This window comes from Dryobates pubescens, chromosome 33 (assembly GCF_014839835.1).
Source record: "Dryobates pubescens isolate bDryPub1 chromosome 33, bDryPub1.pri, whole genome shotgun sequence".
In the NCBI taxonomy this organism is placed as follows: domain Eukaryota; kingdom Metazoa; phylum Chordata; class Aves; order Piciformes; family Picidae; genus Dryobates; species Dryobates pubescens.
In genome coordinates, this window is record NC_071644.1 from 3,905,232 (window position 1) to 3,932,671 (window position 27,440).

Here is a 27,440-nt window from a genome sequence, read left to right on the forward strand (position 1 = left end):
AACTGTACTAATGACTGTTTAATTAAGCTCCAAATGCAGCATTTTTAGCATAAGGACTTAGTTCTGACCTTCTGTTCTAAGCTGTTTGCATTTATGTCTAAAGTTTACAAGGCATTGTTTTTTCCTGTTGTCAGAGTTGCCTGTTTAATGACATACTTTTGATACTCAAGCTCCTTACAAATAAAAACTTTTGGGCAAACAATAGACATGTTCACTTTGTTACACTAACATAACATGCCAACATGAAACATGACTAAAAGTGTCCTTTGATTGGAAAATATAAAATAGTTGGAAGGGAAAAAAAAAGAAGCTACCTGAAAACTTACCCTCTTTAGCATCCCTCATATCTGCAGGAGTAGAATCCAAATCAGCCTTTTTCTGTTTCGTATCAGCTGCCTTCTTTCCCTTGTTTTTACTTTCCTGAGTCTTTTTCTTTCCTGAGGAGACAAAACCCCAACATTCATTATTCACATTCAACAACTTTTATTACTCACATTTGAATGGCAGAATTCAACCACCCAGCTTTGGAATGCAACATACTTCTGGAGAAACCCTGTTTTGCTGAGGAGTACAAATGGCAGATGAGTAAAAATGACAGCATTCAGGTAAGTCAGTGAGTCTCCAGAACTAGAAGAAATTAAAAGTAAATGTAACAATGAGTTTCTAAAACTCTACAGCTGCAGAACACTTCAAGAATAGACTGTAACAGAAATGCATTGTCCAGAGTTAACCAGCTCACATGAGAGCTACCCAACACCTTCATATGGCTGTTAAAGTACTGTACCTGATATAATGTATGGAGAATACAACATTTCTTCATATACTGTTAATTCTCAATATTAACTGGAACACCTTAGGAAGAAGAAACCCAGAGAGGCTTCTCTACTTGTAAGGATGCTCTGAATAATGACTTGAATAGAGTTGTTAAGTACAAAGTAGTAACATGAGGAGAAGAGTAAAAGCAGCATGATCTTGACCAACAAGGCAAAGGCAGTAAAACCAACAAAACCAGGGAACAGTAAAGGATAAAGGTATTCATATGTCCACTGACACGAACAAGTTTGCCAGTGCTTCCTGTCAGCAAAATTAAGCAGCATGTATTAGTGGCACAGGCTGATGAACACAACAATAAGGCAAAATGGTATTATGCAAAGACCTGATCAGTGATGCAAGATGTAAAGGCACTGAACACTTCAGCAGCAGTAACCCAAATTCCTCCTTCCAACACAAAATGCTCCTTTTTCACACAAGGACCCTTCCCTCTACCCAGAGGTATGCATCATAACCCAAAATCCATTTCTTATTTAGATACACATTCTTCCAACTCACAATCCTGTCAACAAGTTCCTTCTTTTTTCTTTCCCCAAAAATATTTTTTTCCCCATCTTGAGCCAAGAAACTGAAATGCCTTTAAAAAAAAAAAGGAAAGTTTCTCTATTCAAACTGAACTCTTCCAAGTATGCACCACCTACAGAACAGACCAGACAGGTCAGCTTTAAAAGGAAAACTTTGGGTTTAGTTAACACTCTAAATAATTCTCAGTATTTCCTCTCCAAGAGCTCAGATTTCACAGGCTCTCCCCAAATCTCAGGGTGTTTGTTTCATGCAATGATCTATTTTTTAAACCTTCTCGTTCCACTTGAACAGCTTTTAGTCTGAGAAACTCACAAGTCACTCAGAATGAGTTTATCACCTTTACAAAACACACACGTGCCCCTGAACAAGCAGTGATCTCAGGAGCTCCTCAATTACTGTAACAAACCCTCTGTCTAAACCTGCCATAATGAAGCAACACTGCTTTATTTGACAATATTCTATTACATTTTAAACCAAACACCTGCAAGTTGCCAGAAGATTCAGCATATCTTTTAGTGTTCACACAAGCATTGCAAGTTGAAGCAAGTCCCTGCCCCACAGGCTACTGAATGTCCAACTTGAACATAATTTATGATCAGCACCTTTAATGTTTGTACCAAGATACAAATGGTTGTACCAAGACCTGAGTATAAAGGATTTTAAATAGGTTTCCAGAAATATCTGTCAAGTCACATCAAATTGCTCTTGAAATCTACAGTAGCACAACCCAACACCTCCAGTTCTAGGTAAAAAGTCTTAGTGTAAAATGTTGATGTATTCCTAGGGAAGTAAACCTGCATCACAATGCACCTTAGGAATGATGTAAAAGAACTTGTTTAATTCCTAGAATCCTTTAAAACTTATCAGCTTTTCTGCAGACAGCTTCTCATTTGAAGACCATCATTGGTATCTTGACTTAAAAGACAAGTCTAGGTTCATCTCCCACTCCTACAGGTGAGACTGGAAGCAAGAAGGAACACACTGGTCCACAGGCCTCTTTCAACTGCCAAACTTGGCCAGGGTTAGAGACAATATTTTACTGGATGGCGCAGCACAGGATGGCACTGCAGATGAAGTCACAGGGCAGTTTTACAGCAGCAATGAATTTCAGGGTAATGATAGGTTACTGCAAAAGCCTTCAAACCCAGACCAAATTAATTCTTTCATGTAACAAGATCAGAATTATACTGTGTGAGGTCAAAGATGCACAAACAACAAAAATCACTCATGAGAGCTAAAGCATGCACACGTTGGGTCAAAGGCTGGACTGGATGATCCTGAAGGTGTCTTCCAACCAAAGGTATTCTGTGACCAATTCAGGTTTTCCAAAGTACTGGCCACTTCTCTAACATCAAATTCCTATACCTCAACTCCAACTGCAATCTGGGAAGTCACCAGAATAGCAGGATTTGTGCGTGGAATCAACTTACTTGAGTCAAAGGCTTCCTTATGCTATTGATGGAAAGATCATCTGCAAGTTCCGCCACATCACTTGGGGAAAAAAAAAGATGCAACCTGCTCATGATGCAACCTGCTCACTAATACTGCTGGAAAAGTTTCAAGTTCTTGGCCTTTAAGCATAACCACATTTGAAGAGAAGATTCATCTAGCACCTCCTTGCCCTTACTCAGAATAGCGAGGGAAACTGCTTGCGCGCGGACATAATTTTAGATGCAGCAGATCGATTTCTGACACGCATCAACTGGAGACACCAACCCACTTGTGACGTTTTCCCTTCACCAGCTTCAGTTTGTTCAATTTCTGTGTTGCAGCTTTCTTTGTAAAGGTTAAGAGGTCCCTACGCTCCAGCATGGCAATGACTGTCCCCAATGCATTCACTCCACAGCCTTGAATGTTCAGTAGCAGATGTCCAAGAAGACAATTAATAAGAGTAAAAGTGACACTTCACTGATATGTTCTCCTAGCTTTCACTTAGCTGAAGTTCAGGAGCTTTTGAAGCTATTTCCTTTCTAGCCCAAAACCATTCTATGAATCCATGAATAGCTTTTGGTAAGACCTTCCTCTATGAGTTCTCAAAGTCTAAAATCCATGAAACCTGAAAGATTTGCATCACTTCTTCCTGCAGTGGAAAACTCCTACTCCTGATATAAAGGTTTGTCCTTAATGTTCTCACAGTTTAAGAGGTCATGAGCTAAGATAAGCCTGCAGGAGAGGGAAAATGCCTCAACACAGAACCTGGTGGAAACCTGAGTATAAGTACACACGTGCACTTACCATCAGGTTCCTGAAGGGTCCTACATGGCTGCTACTGCCAGCTGGATCCTCCACTTGGTCTAAACAAGAAAGATACAGGAATGAAACACAGGGAAAGTGAAATGGAAACAATGACAAAGGAATAAATGAAGGGCAGAACTTAATATATGTGTATCTGCATTAGAAGAATTGCAAAAGAAAGATGCAAAGGAAAATGAATGAAAGAAACAGATGGGAAGTAGCTACTTGTCTACAGTGACAAAAGAGGAATGCATCAATTTGTCTCACAAATTAGTTCTTCAGTGTAGCTCCTTTTTTCTCCCCTTTCCCTCACTTCTGTTGTAGATAGCTCAGCACAAGCATTAGCTGCCTTTAAACCTGTGCAATACCCATGTAACATTTAGCACAAACATAGGGACAGAAGATCTCATGCTACTGCCAATGCCTGGGTAATTGGTGCTGCTTATGTTATAATCCCTCTTCTTTCAGAGGGCTTCAGTTGACAACAGAGTAAGAATTTAAGAGACAAATAGTATTGATTTGCCCGTGGTTCATTTTATCAATTAAAAAATGACACCTGAAAACAACCTATCATCTGTGCTCCTGGGTTTGCTGTTAATCAAAGTACTAATGGGGAACTGTAAAACCTCTGCATTGTCTCTGGTGGGATGGGATGAGCATACTCAGATGCCAGGAGGGAATTAAACACAGTCTTTCCATTCACTTGGAGCTGAATTCTGTAATTAAATATTGCTAAACGGTACAAGATGCTATTATCTTTAATAACCTTTAAGTGCAGCACCAAACATGTTCAGAGCTAAGATCATAAAGTAAAAAGGACACTCATATCTGATCTCAAACACTGTTTTAATCACTTCTAAGAATTGTGAAAGATTTGCCTCCCTAAAACCTTGAGTTAATAAGGCAGAAGAATTACTGGTATGAGTTTGCAGTATTCCTTTAAAATCTGGAGTCAACAACTAACTGCAGCCTGGTAATGGATCTACCACATCTGTGCTGTGACTTCAAAGCACCAGAGATACCTGCCCCAATCTCATCTCCTGGAGAACAGTGGAGAAGCTACCTCAGAGAACCCTAGTATTTTCAGAGCAGAGAGGAGTGCAGCCACCTTAAAAGGATATGGCTAAAGGCCAGACTGATGGTGATCACAATGCAGTTTCATGATGTAAAATACAGTGTAATGATGTAAGCTCTCTAGGCAGATCCCCTTGGGACTGGTTCACATTAGTGAACATTTGCATCAATCCCACACAGCAGTTGCTACTATTCAACTATTTTTTTTTCCTCTCTTTCTCCTATTGAAAAAAATAAATCAGTATTTTGGCACTGGAGAGATTGAAATAAAGACTAACTGCATACACAAGCTAAAAAAACCTTAAGGAAAATTCCACAGAAGACAATTGCATGACCATCCCTGCATTATTCTTATTCAGGAATTCTACAATCCTGATGCAAATTGATTTTTAGTTTGAGATAGTTTGCTGGGCACCAGGATTCCTGTATGCAGAGCACTGACAGATGTCATGCTTTTCCAAGTAAATTCCTTAAACCTCCAGGCATCTGTAAAAATCTGACAAGCTGTTTGTTCTGGAAGAGAGGCTAGAAAAAAATAAAGGAATGCCTTTTCCATGCACAGAAAAAGTCATATTCAAAATAACAACAAAGATTGCTCCAAAAAATGAAACCCCAAGTTGTGCTAGCTGGAGGAGCATGGAAAAAAAAATGCAGAAACACTGCAGTGGTGACTTAGTGTTGCCCAACTGTGACTGTCACAGCAGACTATGTATTTAATAAATGCAGTTAAGGACTAAAGCACCAAAAAAGGCATTGAATTCAAAACACCCCTTATGAAGATGTGAATACTCAAGCTATTCCTTTAAGGCATCCTCTGTTAAGTATCTTCACTTGGATTAGTTTTTATTATTGCTTTTATTCTGCCATTAGCCATGGTTCATTACCCAGTGAAATCTTGCTTATTATTCTCTACCAGCAAAGCTGAATTGCAAACCTCTTGGCTGAAAACAGCAACAACATACCTGTGTGTGAAGAGCTGTCTTAGTCACTGAGAACAGCCAAGAAGACTTAACACTTCAGGAAGGCTGGCAGGTAGGCCATGCCTCATATATATCTAAATAAATGTATATGAGGATTAGTTGTGTAATCATGGGGTCACAGCAATTTGCTGAAACCTTGACCTCAAAGCCATAAGGTTCTGTTAGGTATTTTATTTAAAGATCTAAGCAAACTGCCCAAATTCAAAGGGTATAGTACAGTTCACTGCAGGGTGGTTCATTCACTTTCAAAGAGGGGCTGCAGGCTAAGCACTGAAGACTTAAACTTCCACCACATTACTGTGTCAAAGAGTATTTGATTCGCAGCAGTCTGCCATCTCACAGCCTATTGTAATTTAGAGGACACAGTCTCAAGCTGCACCAGGGGAGGTTTAGGCTGGATGTCAGGAAGAAACTCCTCACAGAAAAAGAGATTGGCCATTGGATTGTGCTGCCCAGGGAGGTGGTACAGTCACCGTCCCTGGAAGAGGAGAATGGATGAGGGACTTAGTGCCATGGTTTAGTTGATTAGACGGTGTTGGGTAATAGGTTGGACCTGATGATCTCAGAGGTCTTTTCCAACCTGACTACTTCTGTGATTCTAAGTCATTTCTAAATTGCTCTCCAAAGTTCTAAGTGACCTAGACTAGGTGAGGTTATTTCACTACACTGGTCAAAATGTCACACTGCAAATTACTGGGGAAAGAGGAAGTGAGACTTAAAATAGAAGGGGGAAGCCACAAAGCTACCAAATAGTACGTCAGGAACAGAGAACATTAAAACCCTGAAAGAAGAAACCTCAACAATTCTGTTTCAGTAAAACAAAGTTATTTAAATATTATGACACCAACTTCCAATCTTTCTTACAAAATATTACTGTTAATACCAAAACACAGCCAAGTTCCTTTTAACTGCTTTCATTTAAGTATTGCTTTGAAACTTGAAGAGAGTAAGCAGAGCTAAAAAAACTCTGACGTGTGTTTCAGAACACACACACACACGATCACCTGGAAGCAGGGGGAAAGTCTTTTGAACTCAGAAGCTTCCAACTTGAAACAAAACATTAAATCGCTGCCTACCAAAAAGCTTTGGGGAAAACTGCTCTTGTACCTGGCATGAAAACTGACTACAGAGCCCAGTAAGATTCCTCCCCAGCCCCAGAGGTTCAGATAGCCAAGTGCTGCCATAGAGCAGCTTTGGTGGCGTATCTCTTTTCACATACTGATGTGATACAAGCCAGAAAAAAAAAGCTTTTCTTTTATTGTTAAGAATGCTACACTAGGAGCATTTTCCAACTTGGCATCCCACCTGGAGTGCACACACACTTCAAAATAACACCTTATGACAAGTCTCCTCTGCTAGACAGGAAGGTAGCCATCTCTCATCCAAAAATACAGGAGTATGACAACATTAACCAACTCCTCCGCTTTCAAGATTAGATCTTCCTAAAACCGACCAGTAAAAAAAAAAGAGGCAAAAAAAAAGAAGAGTATCTCAAGGATGCTAAAGCAGCACATCTTTAATTTCTAGCCCACCAATTCTAGAGGGTGAAATCCCAGCCACGGCTCGATTTTTGGAAACAAACACCTAATTAAAGGGGCTGTCAATTACAGCTGAATGGCTCCATGCGGAGTGTCATTAAGAGGCATATTGCAGCAATGCTGTCAAGGGAAGGGTGCATGACAATGTGCAGAGAAAGACAACGTTTAAGTGCCATTATTACCCTGTTTCCTTCAATCCATCATTATAATAATTGGCGGGGCATTTTTCTTGCAACACCTTTAGGAAGTTATCAGATACAACTAGTTTAAGTCAGCAGCATTTCAGGTACTGTTAAGCAAATGCAATGCCAAAATTAACAGGAGCTGTTATACAGTGTACAAAATGTACCACGAAGGGAGTTTAACTTCTGGCTCCCAAGGATCATGAGAATAACGTGGAGGTTCGAAAGATCTTAGTTCTGTATCAATCTGCTCACACCTAATACATCAAATAATGTGGAGAGGGACAACACATGCATCTAAGTACTTTGGAAAAACACTTTGAAAGTTATTCACAGGCAAAGTCCTACCCCTGCACTACAAAAGTGGACACTGAGCCTATGTTGGCCTCACCATTCTCTGCTGGATTGCTTCCTCCCACAGCTGGAAGCTCACATTATCTTTCAGGCCTTGTGCTCAGCACAACCCCACCACTGTTCTTGTGACAAAAGCTCAGCAGGACATCGCACTTGAACTGCCCGTGATCCCAACTCACTGAAATACCAGGGGCTGACCACCCTGGGCTGCCTTCATCCCTCCATCTCCTTCCACCACAGGCTGGGAGGAGAGGCTGAAGTGCACTCAGTCTGTCCTGTTAAAGGGTCACAGGAGTCAAGTGGTACTAGCAGTCTCCAGGAGGGATATTTCAAAGCCGAAGTTACAGAAGCAAGGACTCTGAAGAAGAGCTGCCTGTCCCATTGTTCTAGATAATCTATTTTCCCTGGCTCTAATTCCAGACTCCATGACCAGTACTGCTAGTGCCATTTGAAGACCACAAAGAGCAGCAGCAGAGATAAAAGGCTGCTTGCTATAAGGAACAAAAGCAAATGTAATGAGCAAAGTTCTTAGCTCATTTTTTTTCCCCAGCAGAACTAGCATTTCTCTTCCTTAAAAAGTACTTTGCAACTTTACAGGGTAGAAGCAGGAGAAAAAGACACAGAATAAGCATGGAACTTAAGAGTAATTCTACCACAAGAGTAATTCTATCGGTACCAAACTGCTTGCTGATCTCGCTACACATTAACCATCACTTCATATATAAATAGGAGCATTTTAATCACTGCCTTTCCTGACCAGATTATAAACGTTGCAGTAAAGTCTCACCTTGGGAAGACACTTCCACAAACCTGAAGACAGATGCCCACAGGCCAAACTATGTATTTAAATGCCTCTGCTAAGCACCAAAACACTCATTTTGCAGAAAGAAACAGAGCAATGCATTTACTGTTAACATGACATTTGCATACAGATGAACTTGTTGCCATGGAAAATAAGAAAATTCTGGGCTGGGCTATTTAAAACACCAATTCCTGCAAGTGTTTGACAGAGTCTCCACTTCAATGACAGCACTGAAGATCATGTTACTATATCACACCATGAACTGTTTAAATTAGCTGGTAATCAGTACAAGAAGTGTTAGCATGGCATAATAAGGTATGGCATGCCAGCACAAAGAAATGATGCAACAATTTGCAAGAGGAAATATATTGCCATTATATGGAGTTCTACATGAGCCCAGAACAACTTAGCTGAAGCTATTCACAAACCCCAGATAAACAGATTGAAAAACCCAAAAAGGGCATTTAGGCTGAAAAAACTCCTACAAGCAGGAAGTCTCTCTTCACTGTGTGGTATTACACCAGTCCACAAAAATTAAGATAAGAATATTCTCCAGTCTCCTTCACACGCTTCTTTTGTAAGTTATGGACCACCACTCTCTGCAACAAATATCATAGAATGGTTTGGGTTGGAAGGGAACTTAGAGATCATCTACTCCAACCTCCCTGCTACAGGCAGGGATGCCTCTCAACTACACTTGGGTTACTCAAGGCCTCATCTAACCTAGCCTTGAACACCCCCCAGGGGAGGAGACATCCATAACCTCTTTAGGCAACCTGTTCCAGAGTCTCACTACCCTCATAGTGAAGAGCTTCTTCCTAAGCTCCAGTCTAACTCTGCTCTCCCTCAGCTTCAAACCATTCCCCCTCGTCCTGTCGCTGCACACCCGTATGAAAAGTCCCTCTGCAGCCTTCCTGTAGGATCCCTTCAGGGACTGGAAGGCAGCTCTAAGGTGCACCCAGAGTCTTCTCTTCTCCAGGCTGAACAATCCCAGCTCCCTCAGTCTATCCTCACAGCAGAGGATCATCTTTGCTCAAAAAGGACCCTATACTATTTGCAATAGTATGACATCCACACCAGCACATGTCAGTCAGATCCTTAATGTCTTATGCCTTCTGACTACCTCCATAGAGCATAAATCATAGGAAGTCCTCAGTTTATAGACTACAAGACTTACTCATCCCTAATGACTTAAGTAGTACAGAATGTCACCCAACAAAGTATGGCAAACAAACATCCACAGGGTTTAATTCTATGCAATTTTAACCCACACAAGGACTGTGATGAAACAATTAAGTGTAAATAATTAAATAGAGCTTTTATCTTAGCAGGATTTAAGAAAATGTTATTTCTGCCCCCATGCCAATATTTCTGAAACTACAACAGCAGAGTAGCCAAACATGCAATCAGAATTTCTCAATCCCTCCACATTGTGGTGTGTTTCTACCTCCTACCCTCCCTAATAACACAGCCTCCCACCATTCACTACAAATTCCTAGCAAGTTACTTGATAGCTAAGCCCAGCCACCAGTGACACAGCCAGCCCATTACAGAAAATACAATAAACATTCTTCTCTGTAGTTAGACTCCATTAGCCTTCATTTTGCCAACTATTAAAACAAAAGAAGCAGCACAAGAAACAACAGCTGGCATGCAGATCCTCCCAAAACTCATTGGTGTTCTCTATATTTAGCTGGCTTTTATGTACAATTCAGTTAAAAATAGAGCATCCCCATTTTCTACTTAAACACAGCATAAGACAAAATTGAAACCTCCACTTTAATGAATATGAGCATTTTCTTCAATCCAGAACATGCTGCTTCTGCATTCACTCTAGCCCAGCCTGAAATGGCTTTTTTTTCCCCCCCTGACCCTGAAATGAAGCTACACTCATTCTGACAATACCATTTGCAAAATAATCCAAATGATGGACCTCCCAGGACTACTACTATCACAAAGTTTAAAATGCTCACTATTACATCAGTTTGCTTTTATCTGTCACAAACAACCCCAGTATTTGTGGTGGCCCTATGTGGATCACTAAACATCTGAGAGGGTTAGAGCAGTATCTGGGTTTTAACCAAGTTATCTTTAAAGGTAACTACTTAGGACTTTACCTGCTGTTTTATTCTGGTGCTTGTCAAAGGGAGTATGATCCAATTCAGTGGTGGGCATAGCAATAAGTGACATTGTAAAAATTAAGAATTAACAGGAGAAGGGACTGGAAATTTCACATGGAGCCCCAAAAGCCAGTGCCCTTCATACCCTGCTGATAAAGGCGGTGTCCTGCTATTCAGAGCGACTTTGCCCCACCATGCCAAACAGGACTCCTGAAAAACTGCAGTTGGATGAAAGAGCAGAACTGCAGAGTTTATCCAAACGTTTGCCCAGCCATGGGCTATGGCTTTCCTCAGAGAATGCAGCTGTACAAGGGCTACAATTCCCAGGAAACAGGACTGCCTTTGTACCTAACCGGAGCGCTGGGATTCCTGTAACAGGAGTCTCCAGCGCTGAAGAAACAAGAGCAAAGCCTCTCACAGATGCAGGATCTGGACAGGGCTGCTACCACCAGATTAGATCTTCCATGTGTAAAATTAACCCCCTCAGAATAGCTACAAGGTCACACTTGACTTTTTACTTGCCTTGACTCAAATTTGTCCTTTGTTATTTGTTTTTACCCAACGGAATCCTTTTGTTTACCATCCCTACATGTCATTACTCTGAGGTTTTTTTCCTCCAGACTGTCAGTAAAATCATCCCCTCCTGTTTCACAACGTGTTTCACCCCCTTCCTTAGCACACATTTACAGTTTTCTTTTCTTTAACCTTCTTATTCTCATTTTCCTTCACCACAACTTGCAGAGGTAATCCTTACTCTGGGGGATTCAGTGGGGTAAAACACATGCAGCACATTTTGGCTGGTGGAAGTCTTTTTTTTAAGTCTTAGCAGACTTGCAACAGATTCGTATCCTGCATTTCAAGAAAGGAAAAATCACTTTGGAAAACACTATCAGTACTATTTCCCATAGTGTACCCTCCCTTATGGCCCTCCTTGCACCAGCACACTCCAAAGCACCACGGTATCTGTTCTGGCAGGCAGTGCAAGCTTGCCTTCCACAGTATTTCTCTTTTCTGTACAGTCTGACAGGCTATTGCTTCCTGCAAGCACAGCATTCCTCATTTCCCTGAGCTTTCTGCTCAGACACTAAGAACTGCAAGGTAAAACCAGCATCTGTCAAATGACAGGCACTGTATTTGCACAAGGTAAGGGAAACAACACGATTAACCACTTCAGCAGACATGACAAAAATGGAATTACCTACCTCCTGTAGTAAATGCCTAGCTTGTTTCCATTAGTCCCCATTAGAAATATTACTGGGTCTCCAACCTAACAGGGAACCTCTTTAATTGTTAATAAGCAGCTATGGGTCATGACACACTTGTAGACATTAAAACCTTGCTTCCCTGCTTCTGTTAAATTCAGAAAGACTCATATCCCTCCAACTTCAGAGCAACAATCCAAGGTCATACAGCAGCATATCACTGCAGGTCCTTTCTAATACAGAAAAGCAGGGAAAGGAGGAGGGTAAACACCACAAACTCATTATTTCAGTGTACAACACAGCCCCAAAAGCATGTTTAACTGCTGAGAAATTGTGGAAGATTGGCTTAGTTCTCTGAGAGACCAAATGTTTCATTCATTTCAGCTGCAACCCACTGATCTTTTGACAGAGAAATGTTTTTCAGTCTTCTCTGATAACACAAGATCTATTAAATCCTGTTTTCAAAGGAACTGTGACGCTTCATCTGCCCAACCAGTGCATTTCGCAAGGTGTCAAAGGTGCTACAGTACAAGAGCAACTGCCAGCACTCAACAGAACCAACAACAGAAGTTACTAAATACCCCAAACCAGACAACAGCAAACTGGTATCTGCTTATTTTCTAAAACCAAGAAAGGTCTAACAGGTTTGTAAAGCCACTACAGGGAATGGCAACTTCCTCCATTTTTCAAATAGAGTGAAAACAAATCCCAGTCACAGGACAAACCTATTTGTCTTCTGCTCAGTTAACTGCTCCATTCAAGACTAACCTGTTCAGATTAAGGCTTTCAAAGTCAAAGTCTTTTGCTCATTTCATTGCACACATTTCATAGCATAAAATGTCAGCTAAAACAGAATACAAAAATAAAATGTCACTGAAAAGCAACTTGGACATTTTCATTTGTAGGCAAGGAACCAGAAAAAACATCACTCTGATCTATGAGATTGTTGAGTGTCAGCCTCCAGGCTCTCCAGTTAAGGATTTGGTAGCTACGACCAAAGTTTCAACACAAAGTCCACTTGGCTTCTGCAATCCCTGCCAAGGCTCCCTAAGATGTGAAATGCCAGACTCTGCTCTCTACCTGCAACCTGAAACAGAACACTTTGCAGGAAAGGCCATTTTTCACTCAACTCACTAAATTTTAGTATGACCTACTCAGAGTAAGAGCCCAAGGCAACTGAGTCTGGCAGCAATATCACATACACATTCTCTTTGAAGAGTGTGACTCTATGGCAAAGGTGTGCACTTCAGCACTCAGGCACAAACATTGAGGACAGGTAAGCTGTCATTGCAGCTGAGCTGCTTTAAACCATAGTTTACTACCCAGAAACTTCAATCTCCAATTTTACTGGCAGCAACAGAAGGAAGTGTGCATTGGACCTGGCTCTGAATGATGGTGATGTATGAGAAAATGTATCAGAATTTGTATGAATGAATCAGGCACACCAGGCCTTTCCCATTCACCAATCCAACTGTTCCTTATGGACAGCCACATAAAACAAGATCCATAATTGCCTAGACTCACGTGAGGCCTGACTACCCATTTGCATGGCATTTTGCAGCAGTACTAATCAAGATGATTGATCTTCAGCTATTATAATACTCTCACTGGAGTAACTTGATGTCAATCACTGCATTAAATAACACTGCTTCTGAAGTTCTACAGCATTAATCATAGGCTATGAAATGCTCTTGCAGAACACTGATAAAGTGTGACACCAAAATTAACTCTTGACAGCAACCCTGGTATGCTCCTCAGTGCTTCTGAGACTTTTATCCCAAGTAACTTACATGCACTTGTGATCAAAATAAGTATCATGCTTGCTGAGACTGGGGGGGAAGTGCATAAAAGGCAAGTAAATATTTGCTAATGAACAGCTGATGATCTAATTTCTTAGCTACAAATGTTGAAATACCAGTGAGTCTTATTTCAATAACTGTTAAACCCAAGTAAAAACTTAGCCTGCTATAACACTTCCTTGAGGAACTTGACACAGCAAGTGTAGGCCAGTGAGAATTATTTCAGAACAAAGTCATTCCTGTCAATCTGTGTTAGGCCCTTGGCAGGGACAGCTAAATACATGTGAAGGTTTGAGAGATTTTAAAAAAATAAATACACTGCTCTGACAACTGGTTTTCCTTTCTGTTTGTTTGGAAAAAATGCACTCAACAGTTCAGAAGGGGAATGCAAAATCACTCTGGCGTTTTGTAACCCGGTGACGTGAACCTTCGGAGAGACTTCACCACCACAAATCACCTTACAAAGAAGATCTCAATTAAAGCACACAGCTCTCAGTCACACACACACACACACAAATGGAGCCTGCATCTCTTCCCACAAACAACCAGCTATCAAAACTGTGTGTGCACACACTGAAATGTGCCTGTTTACCACTGCATAATAAATTACATAGAGCTTCTGTAGATAAGTCCTCAGAATAAGATGTTCCCTGTAAATGATTCAAGTGAAATAAATGGTTGATGCAAAATTATGGCAATCTGTAATAAAAACAAACACTAAACAAAAAAAAAAAAAGGAGTTTAGTAAAGTTAATGATACAGAACCAACATGAATAATATTGTTCAAATGGTTGTGAAGAGATGAAGCACAAAAAGAAAAACATCTACAGAAAGGCAGTAAAAATTAAGAGGCTTGAAAGATTGACTGCAAGAAGAACTTAAGAGCCTTCATTAAATTGAGACATAATTCAAGCTAGAGATAAATAAGAATACACTGAAATCATTGCCACTTCCCTTCTATCCACCAGAAAAGCCAGAGCCTTCAATTAGAAAAATTAAGTAGGAGAATGCACAGGAGGGTAAGGAAACCATAGAAAGAAGGGTCTGGTAAACCCCTGACTTCATCTAAGGTAATGCACAAGAATTCAAGATTCATGTGAACAGAAGTCATCCAGATCTATGTGAGACTGCAAAGCCAAGAACTTTCGTAATAGGTAAGGCAGTCAGTAAATATTTTTGAGTTTTCTTGTACATTATAAGCCACAGGGCAACTCTAAATCACAACAAAGTTACTTAAGGGAAGAAAAAAATGGTTCTTGTTTCAATGTGGAGAACAGTCTCCATTCTGCAGGAATTCACCCCCCTCCTGAATTTATCCTCTTCCTATTTTGGAACATAAACTCCAAATCTATTTATCTCAAAGCTCTTCCTCAAAACAGCCATCACCAAATTTTCTCTGCATCTTCTACACAGAAGCATTGAAACATTCTAAGGAAGTTTTGCAAATTCCTAACAACAAACCATTTCTGCAATAATATTTCAACAGAACCTTGGGAACTTTTAACTTGTTTTCAGGGAAATTAAAGAAGTAGCTTTTTAAGAAAGGAGGAGAATCATTTCAAAACACAGTGGATTAAAAAAAATATATAACTACAATAGAAGAAGAACAGCAGGGGGATACCAAGCTGCTTTTCTTCCAGGTCACTTACAGCTTCAAAGCTAACCCTGATCAATGCAAAAGCATTGATTAATACTGGAAAGCTGACTGGTGCCTTATTGTACTTCCCACTGTAGGTTATGTAACTGAAAACAGCATTAGCAAATCTGCTTGGAAATGCTACAACTGTGGCCTAGATTTATTTATTTTTAACTTGGAAAAAAACAGTGCAAGGATGTGTGGCTGAGAAATCAAAAGTATAAAGGAAAACTTGTATAACCCATGAAACACATTCTTACAGTAGATAAATACATTGGTTCTAACCAGAAGTAAGGAAACACATTCTTACAGTAGATAAATACATTGGTTCTAACCAGAAGTAAGTTAGTAGCTAGAAACCTGCGGACTTGCTACAATCATGCATGCCATTTCCTGATTCTAAGGACAAAGAAACAGAGATAAAGTAACAGAGGACATAAGGTGCTTGTAGCACTCGTTTTAACAAAGATCTGATAAGCAGCACTGAGAACTTATGCTGTCTTCCTGTCTATCTTCAAGCTCTTCACTAAGTTCTTCTCATAAGCAGCTCTTTCTTACTGGCAACACCAGTCAGATACTTGTGCAGACAAAGCTGAGGGCCCCTGTACCCCTAACACCACAATGCCTAATCCCACTACTAGTAGAAATGCCTACTGCAACATCTTGACAGCAGTGACAGTCCTAACTCTGCCCAGAGCACGCCAAGAGCACCTGTGGATTGCCATCCCCAGCCGTGGAAACTGAAGGCTTGGCAGGGGAGCATGTACACAACAGCACAGCTGAGGCTTCTGAAGCAGAACCAGACCTCACAGCCTGCCCGTACCTTTTAATTACAGCAGGTAAGCAAACAAGTTTCCCAATGTTCACATAAATATGATACAACCTGACTAAAGCAGAAACATTGATGTTTCTTAATAGCAGAGGAAATACCTGAATGTGCTCAGGCCTCCTATTTCCAGAGGTTTCTACTTGGCAGTATGGAGTTTAAGGGGTCATTGCATGCAATTCAGTCCTGAAATACATTAATATGGGTTGGGGGGGGTTAATACAGTTTGTTTGTTGTGTTTTGGGTGGTTTTTTTACCCTCTGAAATGAAGCCTTATCTTCTCCTATTCTTAAACCCGTAGGCAGGAGCAAGGCTGGAATGAATCACTCTGCTGCTCAGGAGAGCTCAGAGCAGCAGCTATCACAGGAACTGGGGGCGTTGCTGCACAAGTGAAGATGGGAATTTAAAGCAATACAAGTCTCCTATTGAAAGAAGCCCATTTATGAGGGATAGGAGAAAACTTCCACTGGTTAGAAGCCCTCGGATAGATGATCTCTAGAGGTTCCCTTCCAATTCCTACCATTCTGTGTAATGTATTAGGTATTCACCAGGTAGGAGTTGCCATAGAGATACAGCTCCTTTGACATCCCAAGCACAGCTTTTTAACTGGAGTTATGCATACAATGCTTCTCATGGAATTTTAGGAAATCAATTTCATTTTAAGGTTTTGCTGTCATCCTTCCTCCCCTTGTTCTGAAGTTTTCCATTATATCCATTGGAAATGGAGCTTGGACAAGAAAAATCAGTTCATCTTATCCTTGCTACAAACCTGCAACTTCCACAACTTTAACACCCTTCCAATTAATACTCAATCTTTTTTTTTCCTCCCAAGGTCTTTTCTGTTTGGAAAGAAACTTTTCAACATATTTCAAGAACAAATCCAATAAATTCATGCAACTTAAAAACCTGACAATCACTTGGTCATGATTTCCATGTGTGATGACATCCAGATGGCAACCCAAGGCCTACCTTTTGTAAACAGGATGCATATTTATATGACTCTCAAGTACAGCTAATTTGGAACCAAGAAAGCCTAATGAAGTATTAACACAAAAAAAAAATCCTAAGGATTTCTACTGCCACAACAGTACCTGCTTGTTTCACCTTTCCATTTCCCTTTCCTGCAGCAGCAGCAGTCATGCTTCCAGACCCAAGAAAATCCAGAGTAATTTATCACCACAGTGTTTAGAAATAGTTGCACTTTGCTTTCAGATAGATATAAAACAAGGCATCATAATTATTGGTAACAGATGGTAATTGATTCATAGTTCACTCACCTTCATCTCACACTATATCTGGGGCACGATTATTTCCTAAGAGCTACCCTATAGCTCATGTTCTCCCTGAAACCTGATAAGAACCACCAGAAACAGCAACATTGTGATAGCAGCAGAGCCATTTAGGGTGCTGAAGTTTTATTAGCAATGGTTTGAGACTTGAGAACTGTGGTAGAAAAATCACCAAGGGCTCTCCAAGAGAGAGGTGAGCCCAATTCAGGTGCTCTGCCTGCACTACAACAGAGAACTCTATTTTAAGAGGTGACACAACCAGGATTGTCAGGAGGTCGTTTGGTTTCATGACAGAGTTCCAGACAAGTTGCCTTCTGCAGCATGTGCTTTTGGTTAAATAAATGACAGACTTTTTCCTTGCCTCTTGACAGCCTGACTTGGTACAGACAGAAGATATGAAAGCAGCACATGCAGCATTCAGTCCAGACAATAGTATGAATTATGCCACTGGGGTTTGTTGCTTGGATAAAGTGCTAAGTGGAACACAGCTAAGACAAATACAGCTGAACAGCACAGCATGGAAGCACTACCCCAGAGATATACATAAGCACAGGAGAAGTACAACATTGTCCTCTTCTCATTCCCCCTCCAAAAAAGGGTTTGTAAATTATATTATTCACAGGCATGTAGCAGAGCAAACTTTCATTCTGTGTATCAGTATCTTTCTTCCTCCAAGAAGAGACTTTTGATCTGCCTTATAATCCTACAAGGATTTGGGCTGGAAGAAACCTTAAAGATCACCTTGGACAGGGAGATCTCCCACTAGACCAGCTTACTCAAGGCCCATCCAGCCTGGCTTTGAACGTGTCCAGGCTTGAAGCCTCCACAACTTTGGGCTACCTGTTCCAGTACCTCACCACCAAGGAGAAGAATCTCTTCCCTGTATCTCATCTAAATCTAGCTATTTCTAGTTTGAAGCTATCACCCCACATCCTGTCACTCCATGTCTTTGTAACAAGTCCCTCTCCAGCTCTCCTGCAGCCCCTTCAAATCCTGGAAGGCTGCTCTAAGGTCTCCCCAGAGCCATAACAGAAACTGCCTGTATTATTTCAGCACTGTTTGATTACACTTTGGAGCCTACTCAGCACCTTAAAGCTGATTATAGCCTGACAAAACCACTGACTATTTTTCTGTATGACCACTTCCTAAAAATAATTTACTTAGTGAAGTTACTTTCAAAAGGAAGACTGAAACTAAAGCCTGAGATTCCCAAAGTAGTGGTCTTTAAAGGAAAGACTCATTTTTGCTATTACTAGTGTCACATACAAAGCAACACCCTGACAAGCACAAGAGCTGCCTACCCTACTCCTGTAATGCACACACGAATTCAACAGTCAAGTGAAAGCCAGGCTGTTCTTTTTCCTCAGAAAGGGAATTAAGAACACTAACCAAAAAATGGCAATTTCAGAAAACACAAAAGCAATTGAAGATTATTCTATTTCTACCAACAGCTGCTGGCTCTTGCCCATGCAGTAATCGTGTCAAAGTTAACAGGGGTTGGCTCTCAATAATTTTGATGCTACCCAAGTTTACCAAGTTGTTGGTTCTTTTTTTTTGGGGGGTTGTATCCCCCTCCCCAACACCAGTTTATCCTACCACAGTTCTTTCTAAATCTCTAATGCATCTTAGCAACCACATGCAATGTTTCAATGCTTAAAAATATATTGGTAAGAACTGTTTCTTTTCCTCAAGGCCTCCTAAACTGTTGTGCATGGTAGAAGGAAGATGGAAAGGATTTACTCCAGCTATGAAAACCTAAGACCAAGCCAGGCAGCAACTGTTGAACATTAACACCTGGGAGATAAAGTACTTCGAATGCAGGCTACAAGAACAGAAGAATAGAAGGAACTGAACTGCTGAAGAAGTTGTACAAGTAAGAGCAGGCAAGTTGTGAGAAACAACTGAGGCATAACCTTCAGCAAACAGAAGCCTGGTACATGAGGAGAATGCCAGGTGCCATCCTAAATATGCTCTAAAGGAGATTATGAACCTTGTGTCAGTAATCACTTGCAAACAGAGGTCAGATCAAGGTCAAGGAAAACAGTTCATGCTGTACTTTGTCTACACTAAACTCAGTCAGCTACTGATTTTTAAATGTCATCTCAACTTTACAAATGTATTAAGGCCTACCTCTTGTGGTAACACAGTCTGACTAGGCAGAGTGGGAGGATTTATTCAGAAATAAAGATAATTCCTACTGCAGTATGAAGTTTTACACTAACTGATTGATTGGGCAAGACATCACACCTATGAAAATCACTTTTCCCCCTGCTATAAACAGAGTTCATTAAACACATGGCAGAATCAAGACTATTTGGCAAATTATAGATATCTTTATGGTCCCAAGGACAAAGCCCAAAATGCATTAAACATTCAAAAGGATGTTTGTTTTACTGAATACAGAATAATTATGAGCTGTTTAATAGCTGCATGCTTTGAATAACTGAATCATAATACACTTCTCAAACAGTGGCTTGCCCAGTCATTTCTAAGGTATTAAACTGCCAGTTTACTTTTCTGGAAAATGTGTTTCTAAAGGACACACTCATTCACAGTTGTTCAAACTTGGCAGCTCTTACTGAGTTCTATTTTCTCCTCAATGTGTAAGATGACAACCTGGAACACAGGCCAAAACAAAGTTTAGGGGGAAAGGAAAAAAAAAAAAGAATTGAACTCTGCAGGTAGCTAATAAATTCAAATTTCCCAACCCTTCAGAGAAGCTAGTCTAACAAGTTTCTTAAGCTGGTATTTAATCTAAAAGGTTACTTTATACCAACTGTCAATTTTTCACACACACAAAGTTAAGTCACAACATCTTTCTCTTCCTTCTCCTCTTTCATCATATAGTTGGAATAATTTTTTGATTACTTTTAAATCACTGCTCATCACCATTTCTTTTGCTTCCCCCCAAATCCAAACAAACAAAAGGAGGCAAAAAAAACCACCCCAAAATCCCAAACCACCTCAATTACAGGGCTAAGAAAATTCCATATCCAGGAGACACAGCTGAATCTGCAAAAGGTGGTACAACAGCAGAAACCATTTTGGAATCCTAACTGCAGCTACTGCTATCAAATCAGCAGAGAAAATATTATGCTTCTTGTGAGAAAATTGCTGTGAATTGCAAATATTAGCAGATGTTACTACAAACACTAAAATAATTGGATGCAAATGCAAAGAAGTAAAAACAATTCTAGTGGAACCTACTAGAAATAGAACTATACAGGTTCAAAACGTGAATGTGTGTTAGACAAGAATAAAGCACATACTGTGAACTGCCTCATCTTTTACAGCACCAAACTTTAATCCTAACAATTCAAAGCAACTAAAAACAAGGAAAAAAAAAGGGGGGGGGGTGGGTATTCTTGCTTCATGATACAAGAGCATAGTTGTACAGATAAGTAATTTTCGGTTAGTTTTGTCAGTATTGTGTCTGGGGTCGGCTTTCGCTGCTTTGTGGGTTGGATTTTTTTTACTATTTGTCAGCCTTAGTTCAGATTTGGTTCATAAAAGTCAGGGAAAGACACAGTGTTCCTAAACATGACAGTGAAATCTGTAAAATCTCCTCTAACAGTTAAAACTTGAAGCCTGCTGTAAGATAGCACAATCCCAAAACCCAGGAATCACCGAACGCCATTATGCTATTTTTATCTAGAAACTCCATGAATGCAAATAAAGCTGCTGTGCCATGAAAAACTACCTGAGGAATTATTCTGTCTGGCTTTTCTGATTTATAATCTAATCACATTCTTTCAAGCAGTCTTTCTAGCCTTTCAGGTAAATCACAGGCACACAGATTTTATTTGCTAAGATAATGCACGTTTAGGAAAAAGCATAATATGGCCTTTAATTTACCAGGAGTTACTTCCATCCCCTGTTAAATACACTTTTCATCACAGACAGCAAAGTGGGGGGAAAAAAAAAATATATGAGTGCTTGAATTTCAGTTTGTATTAGCTTAACCTACAAATTACTGTTCAACAAGCTGTGTGGCACCACTTTTCTCCCAGACCTCTCCTCCAGCTCTAAAATAAAAGAATTATATAATCACTGTTCTCCTAAATACCCGAGTTTGTTCCCAATGTGACTTACAGTTAGCTGCCTGAAGATCAAGCCCTAAATTCCCAAGTTTAAAAGCAATCTGCAATGGTGGCATTTTAAATACCATCTCCTTTCCTTCTTTGGAGCCTTTGTAACCCGCAGAGGATTCTAAAATCGACATATTCACCTACAAGAGGAATCAATATGCTTGTGCTACAACTGTAAATACTTCCTTTTCATATTTACTCCCTGTAAGTGATAGCTGCTATTGCGATTTTGGCCTAAAACAGTAGGCAAAATGTCAGTTATATAAGGCCATGCGTGGAAGCACATGCACTGTAAAATATATTGCTATTGGATTAGCCACGGAAAAAATAATGTATGCCAGGTTTGACATACATATTTATACAGAGACTACTGTATCTAACCCCCCCTGAAATGCTTCTCCCATCTTTCCTCCTCTTCCGAAATCAGCCAAGAGTAGGCTTTCTCGCTGCCAGCTACATTTTATAGCCAACAAGATACCCCAAAGATAACAAGAAACTGAAATCCACACAAAATAACAAAGCCTAAATTTTCCATACGCAGCAGCTCCCGGCTACAGCAAAAAAAACACCTCCACCACCAAAACCAACAAGCGCTCCTCGCTCGTAACAGAGCCCGTTCCTCGGCCACACTTCACTTGCTCACGCTGCCTGCAATAATTTTAGCAGCCTCCCCACCCACACAAAGTTGATAGTTTTCGGCAGGCTGACACAACCTTGCGCGCTGTTGCGCAAAGAGCATTCCCATCCCGAGGGCCAGCCCCGCACAGCCCCCCGGCTGCCGCGGCGCTGCCCAGCTCCGCACGGAGACATTTTCCCCTCCCCGTGCAGCTCCCGCTTGCGGAGAGCAGCCCGGCGCCTCTCACACCGCCCCGGCCAACTTTTCCAGGCGGGCCGGCAGACACTACAACTTCCATGTTGCGCCCCGCGCCCCCCCCGTTCGGCCGTCCCTCCCTCTCTCCCTCCTCCGGCTCGGGAGGCGGCGGCAGGGGAAGGTCACGGCGGCCGCCGTCGCCGCCTAGCCGGCAAAAGTTTGCGGGTCGCCCCCCTTCGCCGCCGCCATGGCCGGGGGCCGCGAGGAGCGGGCGCGGCGCAGCGGGGAGGGCCGTGGCCCACGGTTCGGCGCGGCGGGGAGGGCCCTACCTTTCTTGGCTTTCGGGGAGTGCCGCCGGCTCCGGGCGCTGGCTCGCTCTTCCTCAATAGCGGCGGCTATCTCCGGGTCGTCCTCCCCATTGTACCACACCAACAGCTCCTCGCCGGGCGCGATTGGCTGCCGGGAGAGAAGAGAGAGGCGCGGAGCCAATCAGGCGGCGGCTTGTTGGCGGCGGGCCGCGGGGCGGGGGAGAGGCCGCTGCGGCGCCGACGGCGGTGGCCTCGCGCAGCCCGCGGCGCCCCGCGCGCCAAGGGCGCCGTCGCCCGCTCCCCCTGGCGGCCGGAGGGCGCGTAATGCCTGAGCTTCCCCCCGCTCCGCCGAACCGGGCCGGCAGCAGCCCAGCGACCCCCGGGCTCTGGTCGACTGCAGCCAAGGGAGCTCGGCACCGAGAAATCGCCTTTCTCCGGCAGGCCTGTTCCTTAATTCCACGGTCATTAAACAGACCTGAAGGTATGAGCGGGAACACCCCCAATACTGATTTAAATCCCCACAGTGAGCTCACAGCAGTGAAACCCGGGGGGCTTATCACTAGTGCTAGCTACTGTTTACATATATATATATAAGATTACTGTTATATCTTTATCAGTAGATGAGGTAATATATTTTCTATATACAGGTTTATATATTCACACTTACTGCAGTTTGACTGTTTCCAGGGAGCTATCAGTATTACTCCAGCTAAATGCACCTAACTTAAAAGTATTAAATAATGAGTAAAACTATTCATTCACCCACTAAAGCTGGAGTTCAAGGAGATACAGAGGAAACCAGCCAATTCCTATCTTTAACACATCCACTTAATCACAATGGCAACAACTTGTTGGCCATTCCAAATTTATTCCTCAGATTTTTTTATCTAATCCCCAAATTCACAGAAAAGACCAAATTAGCCAAGCAAGCATCACTGCAATTGCTACTCTCCTTCTATCAACCTGATCAATATCAGTTTCTCTGGTTATTTCACAATCTAAAATGTTATCAGACACAAGCTATCAAGTCCCCCAAGCTTGCAGACTAGAAGTCCTGGAGAAAAGAAGGCTCTGGGGATACCTTAGAGCAGCTTTCTAGTACCTGAAGGGGGGCTACAAGAAAGCAGGGGAAGGACTTTTCACAAGGGCTTGTAGGGATAGGATAAGAGAAACTGGATTGAAGCTGGAAGAGGAGAGATTTAAACTGGGTATTAGGAAGAAATTCTTTACAACAAGCATGGTGAGACACTGGAACAGGCTGCCAGGGAGGTCATGAATGCACCCTCCCTAGAGGTATTCAAGGTTAGGTTGAATAAGGCTTTGAGCAACCTGGTCTAGGTGTCCCTGCCCATGGCAGGAGGGCTGGAACTAGATGGTCTTTAGGGTCCCTTCCAACCCAAACCATTCTGTGACTTCATGAATCTTGCCATTTCCTGAAAGTCTCTTCAAAAATCCAAAACCCCCAACTGGAATGTCTTCCTTTACCCTGAATTACAACCCCCCTCTTTCCAGAGCTTAACAAACACTGGGTTAGTGGAGGTAAGGTACCTACTATTAGAGTCATAACCTCAGAGCAAAGTGTATCCTCACACTACTATTTCAAGTCGGAAGCCAACGGGAATTTTTGTATCAGGAACAATAGTATTTGTCTCTTCTAAAGCACTTGTCAGAACATCTCACAGCACTTGATAAAGATGATAATTATCTTCATACCCCCAGACACTGGAACAACAAGAGATGCAAGATCCCAACAACTATGCTAAGTATTTAAAGTCGTAACATAAGCAAAGCCCACAGTCTGGCTTCCTTCACAGCTCTGGAGACCTGATAGGATAAATTGTGGTTAAACTTACTTGCATGGTCCCATTATGCAGCTGTTTTGCAGCAAGGAATGAAGAAGAGCTGTCTGATGCAGACAGCCTCTCATCTAAACAATCTACAAACTCAGAGAAAAGAGCTGGCAAAAATTGGAGGCAATGCAAACACCGGATGGTAACGGGGGATGCAATTTGTTAGCTGCATGGCTGCAGATAACATTCAACATGATGAATTTAGTTTTGCTGTAACTGCTCTGGAATCTAAATTAAGCCCTCAAACCTTGGGCTTCTAAAATGAGATGCAGCAGCTTCACAAGCAGACAATTAAACCAGCTCCCTCAGTAGCTAAGAAAAAGACTACACTGACCAAGTGCCACTCGCACCACAACTGTGACACTAGAAGACACACAGCTGGCTCTCACTGAGGACACCATCTAATAGCTCCAAAAAACAACCTTCTCCAAACTACTACCTAGACAGTGTCAGGTTGGGATAGCTTGGTTAAAAAAGTATCCATTCTGGAAAGGCTCATTAGGTGAGTAACTAGCTCATGCTTGCTGGTGCTTTAACTACAACATTTAACATTACTTAATCTGAACTTTTTCTGTCCCAAAGGTTTGCATTTCAAAATTTATTTTCAAGAATTACAGCCTAGCAAGTCATAGCCTAAGAAGCTGTAGTACAGACTAAAATTCAGTTCATTGTACAAGCACTGCAATGTGTCCTGTGAAGACAGACATTTGCTTGTCTGACCTTAGAGGGTCTGTTTTTCACCACAGACACTGCTGTGATAAATGCCTTTGGATGTGGCTTTATCTCCCCAAATGTAACCACAGTGGCCAGTTCGTGGCATTGGGACCTGTGTGCAATTCACACTATGTAATAGGGAGGCTCTTCTTACAAACAATAAAATGCTTGACAAAAGTTAAGCAAGCCAAGCCTCAGAAGACTTTTTGAAACCGAGTTGTCACTGCTGTTTTACTTCTTCAGCAATTCTGAAGTCCAGTACTAGGTGCAGAACATCACTATACACTGAGCTCCTTTCAACCACCCAGGGAGGTGGTTGAGGCCCCATCCCTGGAGATATTCAAGGTCAGGCTTGACAGGGCTCTGGGCAGCCTGACCTAGTCGATGATGCCCCTGCTTACTGCAGAGGGGGGTTGGACTAGATGACCTTTGGAGCTCTCTTCCAACCCAGACCATCCTATGCTTTTATGATTTGGAGAGGAACAAGAACTTCTGGACCCCCATATTCCATCAAAATATCACAACTCTCATACATATATCCTGGGTAAAGCATATGCAAAGCAGCCTGCAAATATTCTCAGTCAAGTGAAGATGAAGAGAAATGGAAAAGAAAAATATTTGCTTGTGCTCACTTAAAATTTTTCATCTTCTTACTATTCATTTACAGCAGGGAACAGGGAAGTGAAAGCTCTGTGCAGTTTTGAGCTTCTTTTACACCAAGCAAATTTGGACTTTGCTTATCTTAGCAATAGAGCCTGTTTAACTTACAATTCAGAAACCTACAAAAAGCCGAAGGAAACCTTGGGAAACAAAGTAAATAGCCATGACAGGATTTTAAATGCTTTGAGGGCAAAATGAGATGCAAGCCACCCTCATTCTCCTTTGGGGGTAAATAAAAACTGTGCTATTTGTTTAGCACCAAATGGAATTCCCCTAAATTTATGATTTAAGATAAAGATCAGGAAAGAACCATGGGTAGATACCTGGGCTGGTAAACTTAACAACAGCTTGGAAATTGGCAGTGTATACACTGCAACACATTGTATGTAGGAAGAGAAAGACTGTTGAGATGTAATTTATTACATGCTGTCTTTTGTCTCAGTTATCAGTAAGGTGTGATGTCAATCCAAGACTGATATGAACTCCACAAGAACAACAATCTCTGATACAGGAGGTGAGACACAAACAGCCTTTAAATAAATGCAACCAAAAAGCAACTGCATTTTGTAGAGAAAGCACAGGACACTACAACTCTTTTCCCAAGGTATACAGTTACCCTGCAGGCATGGATAGTAAAACCTGATACAAGAGGCAATATTAGTTCATAGATTCATAGAATGGTTTAGGTTGGAAGGGACCTTAAAGATCATCCAGTTCCAACCCCCTCAACCAGCATGGCCTTGAACACCTTCGGGGAGGGCACATCGATGACTTCCCTGTCAGCCTGTTCCAGTGTCTCACCATGCTCACTCAAAAGAATTCCTTCCTCATCCCCAGTCTAAATCTCTCCTCAAGCTTCAATCCACTGTCCCTCATCCTATCACTAGAAGCCCTTGTCAAAAGTCCCTCCCCAGCTCTCCTGTAGCCCCATCCAGGTACAGAAAAGCTGCCCTAAGGTCTGCCTGGAGCCTTCTCTTCTCCAGGTTGAATGCCTGCTTGCTCTGGAACATCTAAAGAACTCACAATTCACAGTGGATGAAACTCACAAGGATTTAAATGCTTTAATGTAGTAACTTCCCCTTGGAACCACACATTTGAAATCTCCTCTACACCTCTCCTATGCTGTCAGTCACTTGGAGCTTAACTCCAAATTTCTTTGCACTGATTTTAGTGTGGAAGTCTGGTCACTGTAAATTTGTCCCTTAAAATAATGATTATGTTTACAAAACACTAGACAAGCTTTCTTAATGCCTTCTTTTGGGTTTTAATTTATTATCCATTCCAAACTTATGAACAGAATACTGGATTTAAACTATTCCTATTAAAACTTCCTGTTAAGAATAGCTCACTTGTACAATTAAACACAAAATGTGACCTTCTAAATCTTGACCTGATTCATCAGCATGCTGAATGTTTCATGGCAGTGAAAAACTGTCCAACTTCATGTCAAGTTTTTGCTTCAGAAATAATCACTGATTAGCAAGGCTGGAATTTTCCTTCCACATCACTTCCCCAACAGGTGGGAGAAGAGAATCAAATCTATTGAAATAGATGGTTCAAAAATAGTTGAAGTATCAGCATGCACTTTCAGCAAACATTCAGTATGACAGATTTGT

General features: G+C 41.5%; 1 protein-coding gene across 2 annotated transcripts in view; it reads right to left on the bottom strand.

Moving 5' to 3' along the window:
* The window catches only part of PRDM2 (PR/SET domain 2), a 72,091-nt gene that overhangs the window by 24,232 nt on the left and 20,419 nt on the right, over positions 1 to 27,440 (bottom strand). For both annotated transcript variants that reach the window (XM_054175868.1, XM_054175869.1), the window contains exons 6-7: positions 22,622 to 22,748; positions 327 to 437 (exon numbers count right to left, since the gene is read on the bottom strand). In XM_054175868.1, the coding sequence (XP_054031843.1) occupies positions 327 to 437; positions 22,622 to 22,748 (238 nt within the window). The remainder of the gene's footprint in view (positions 1 to 326; positions 438 to 22,621; positions 22,749 to 27,440) is intronic.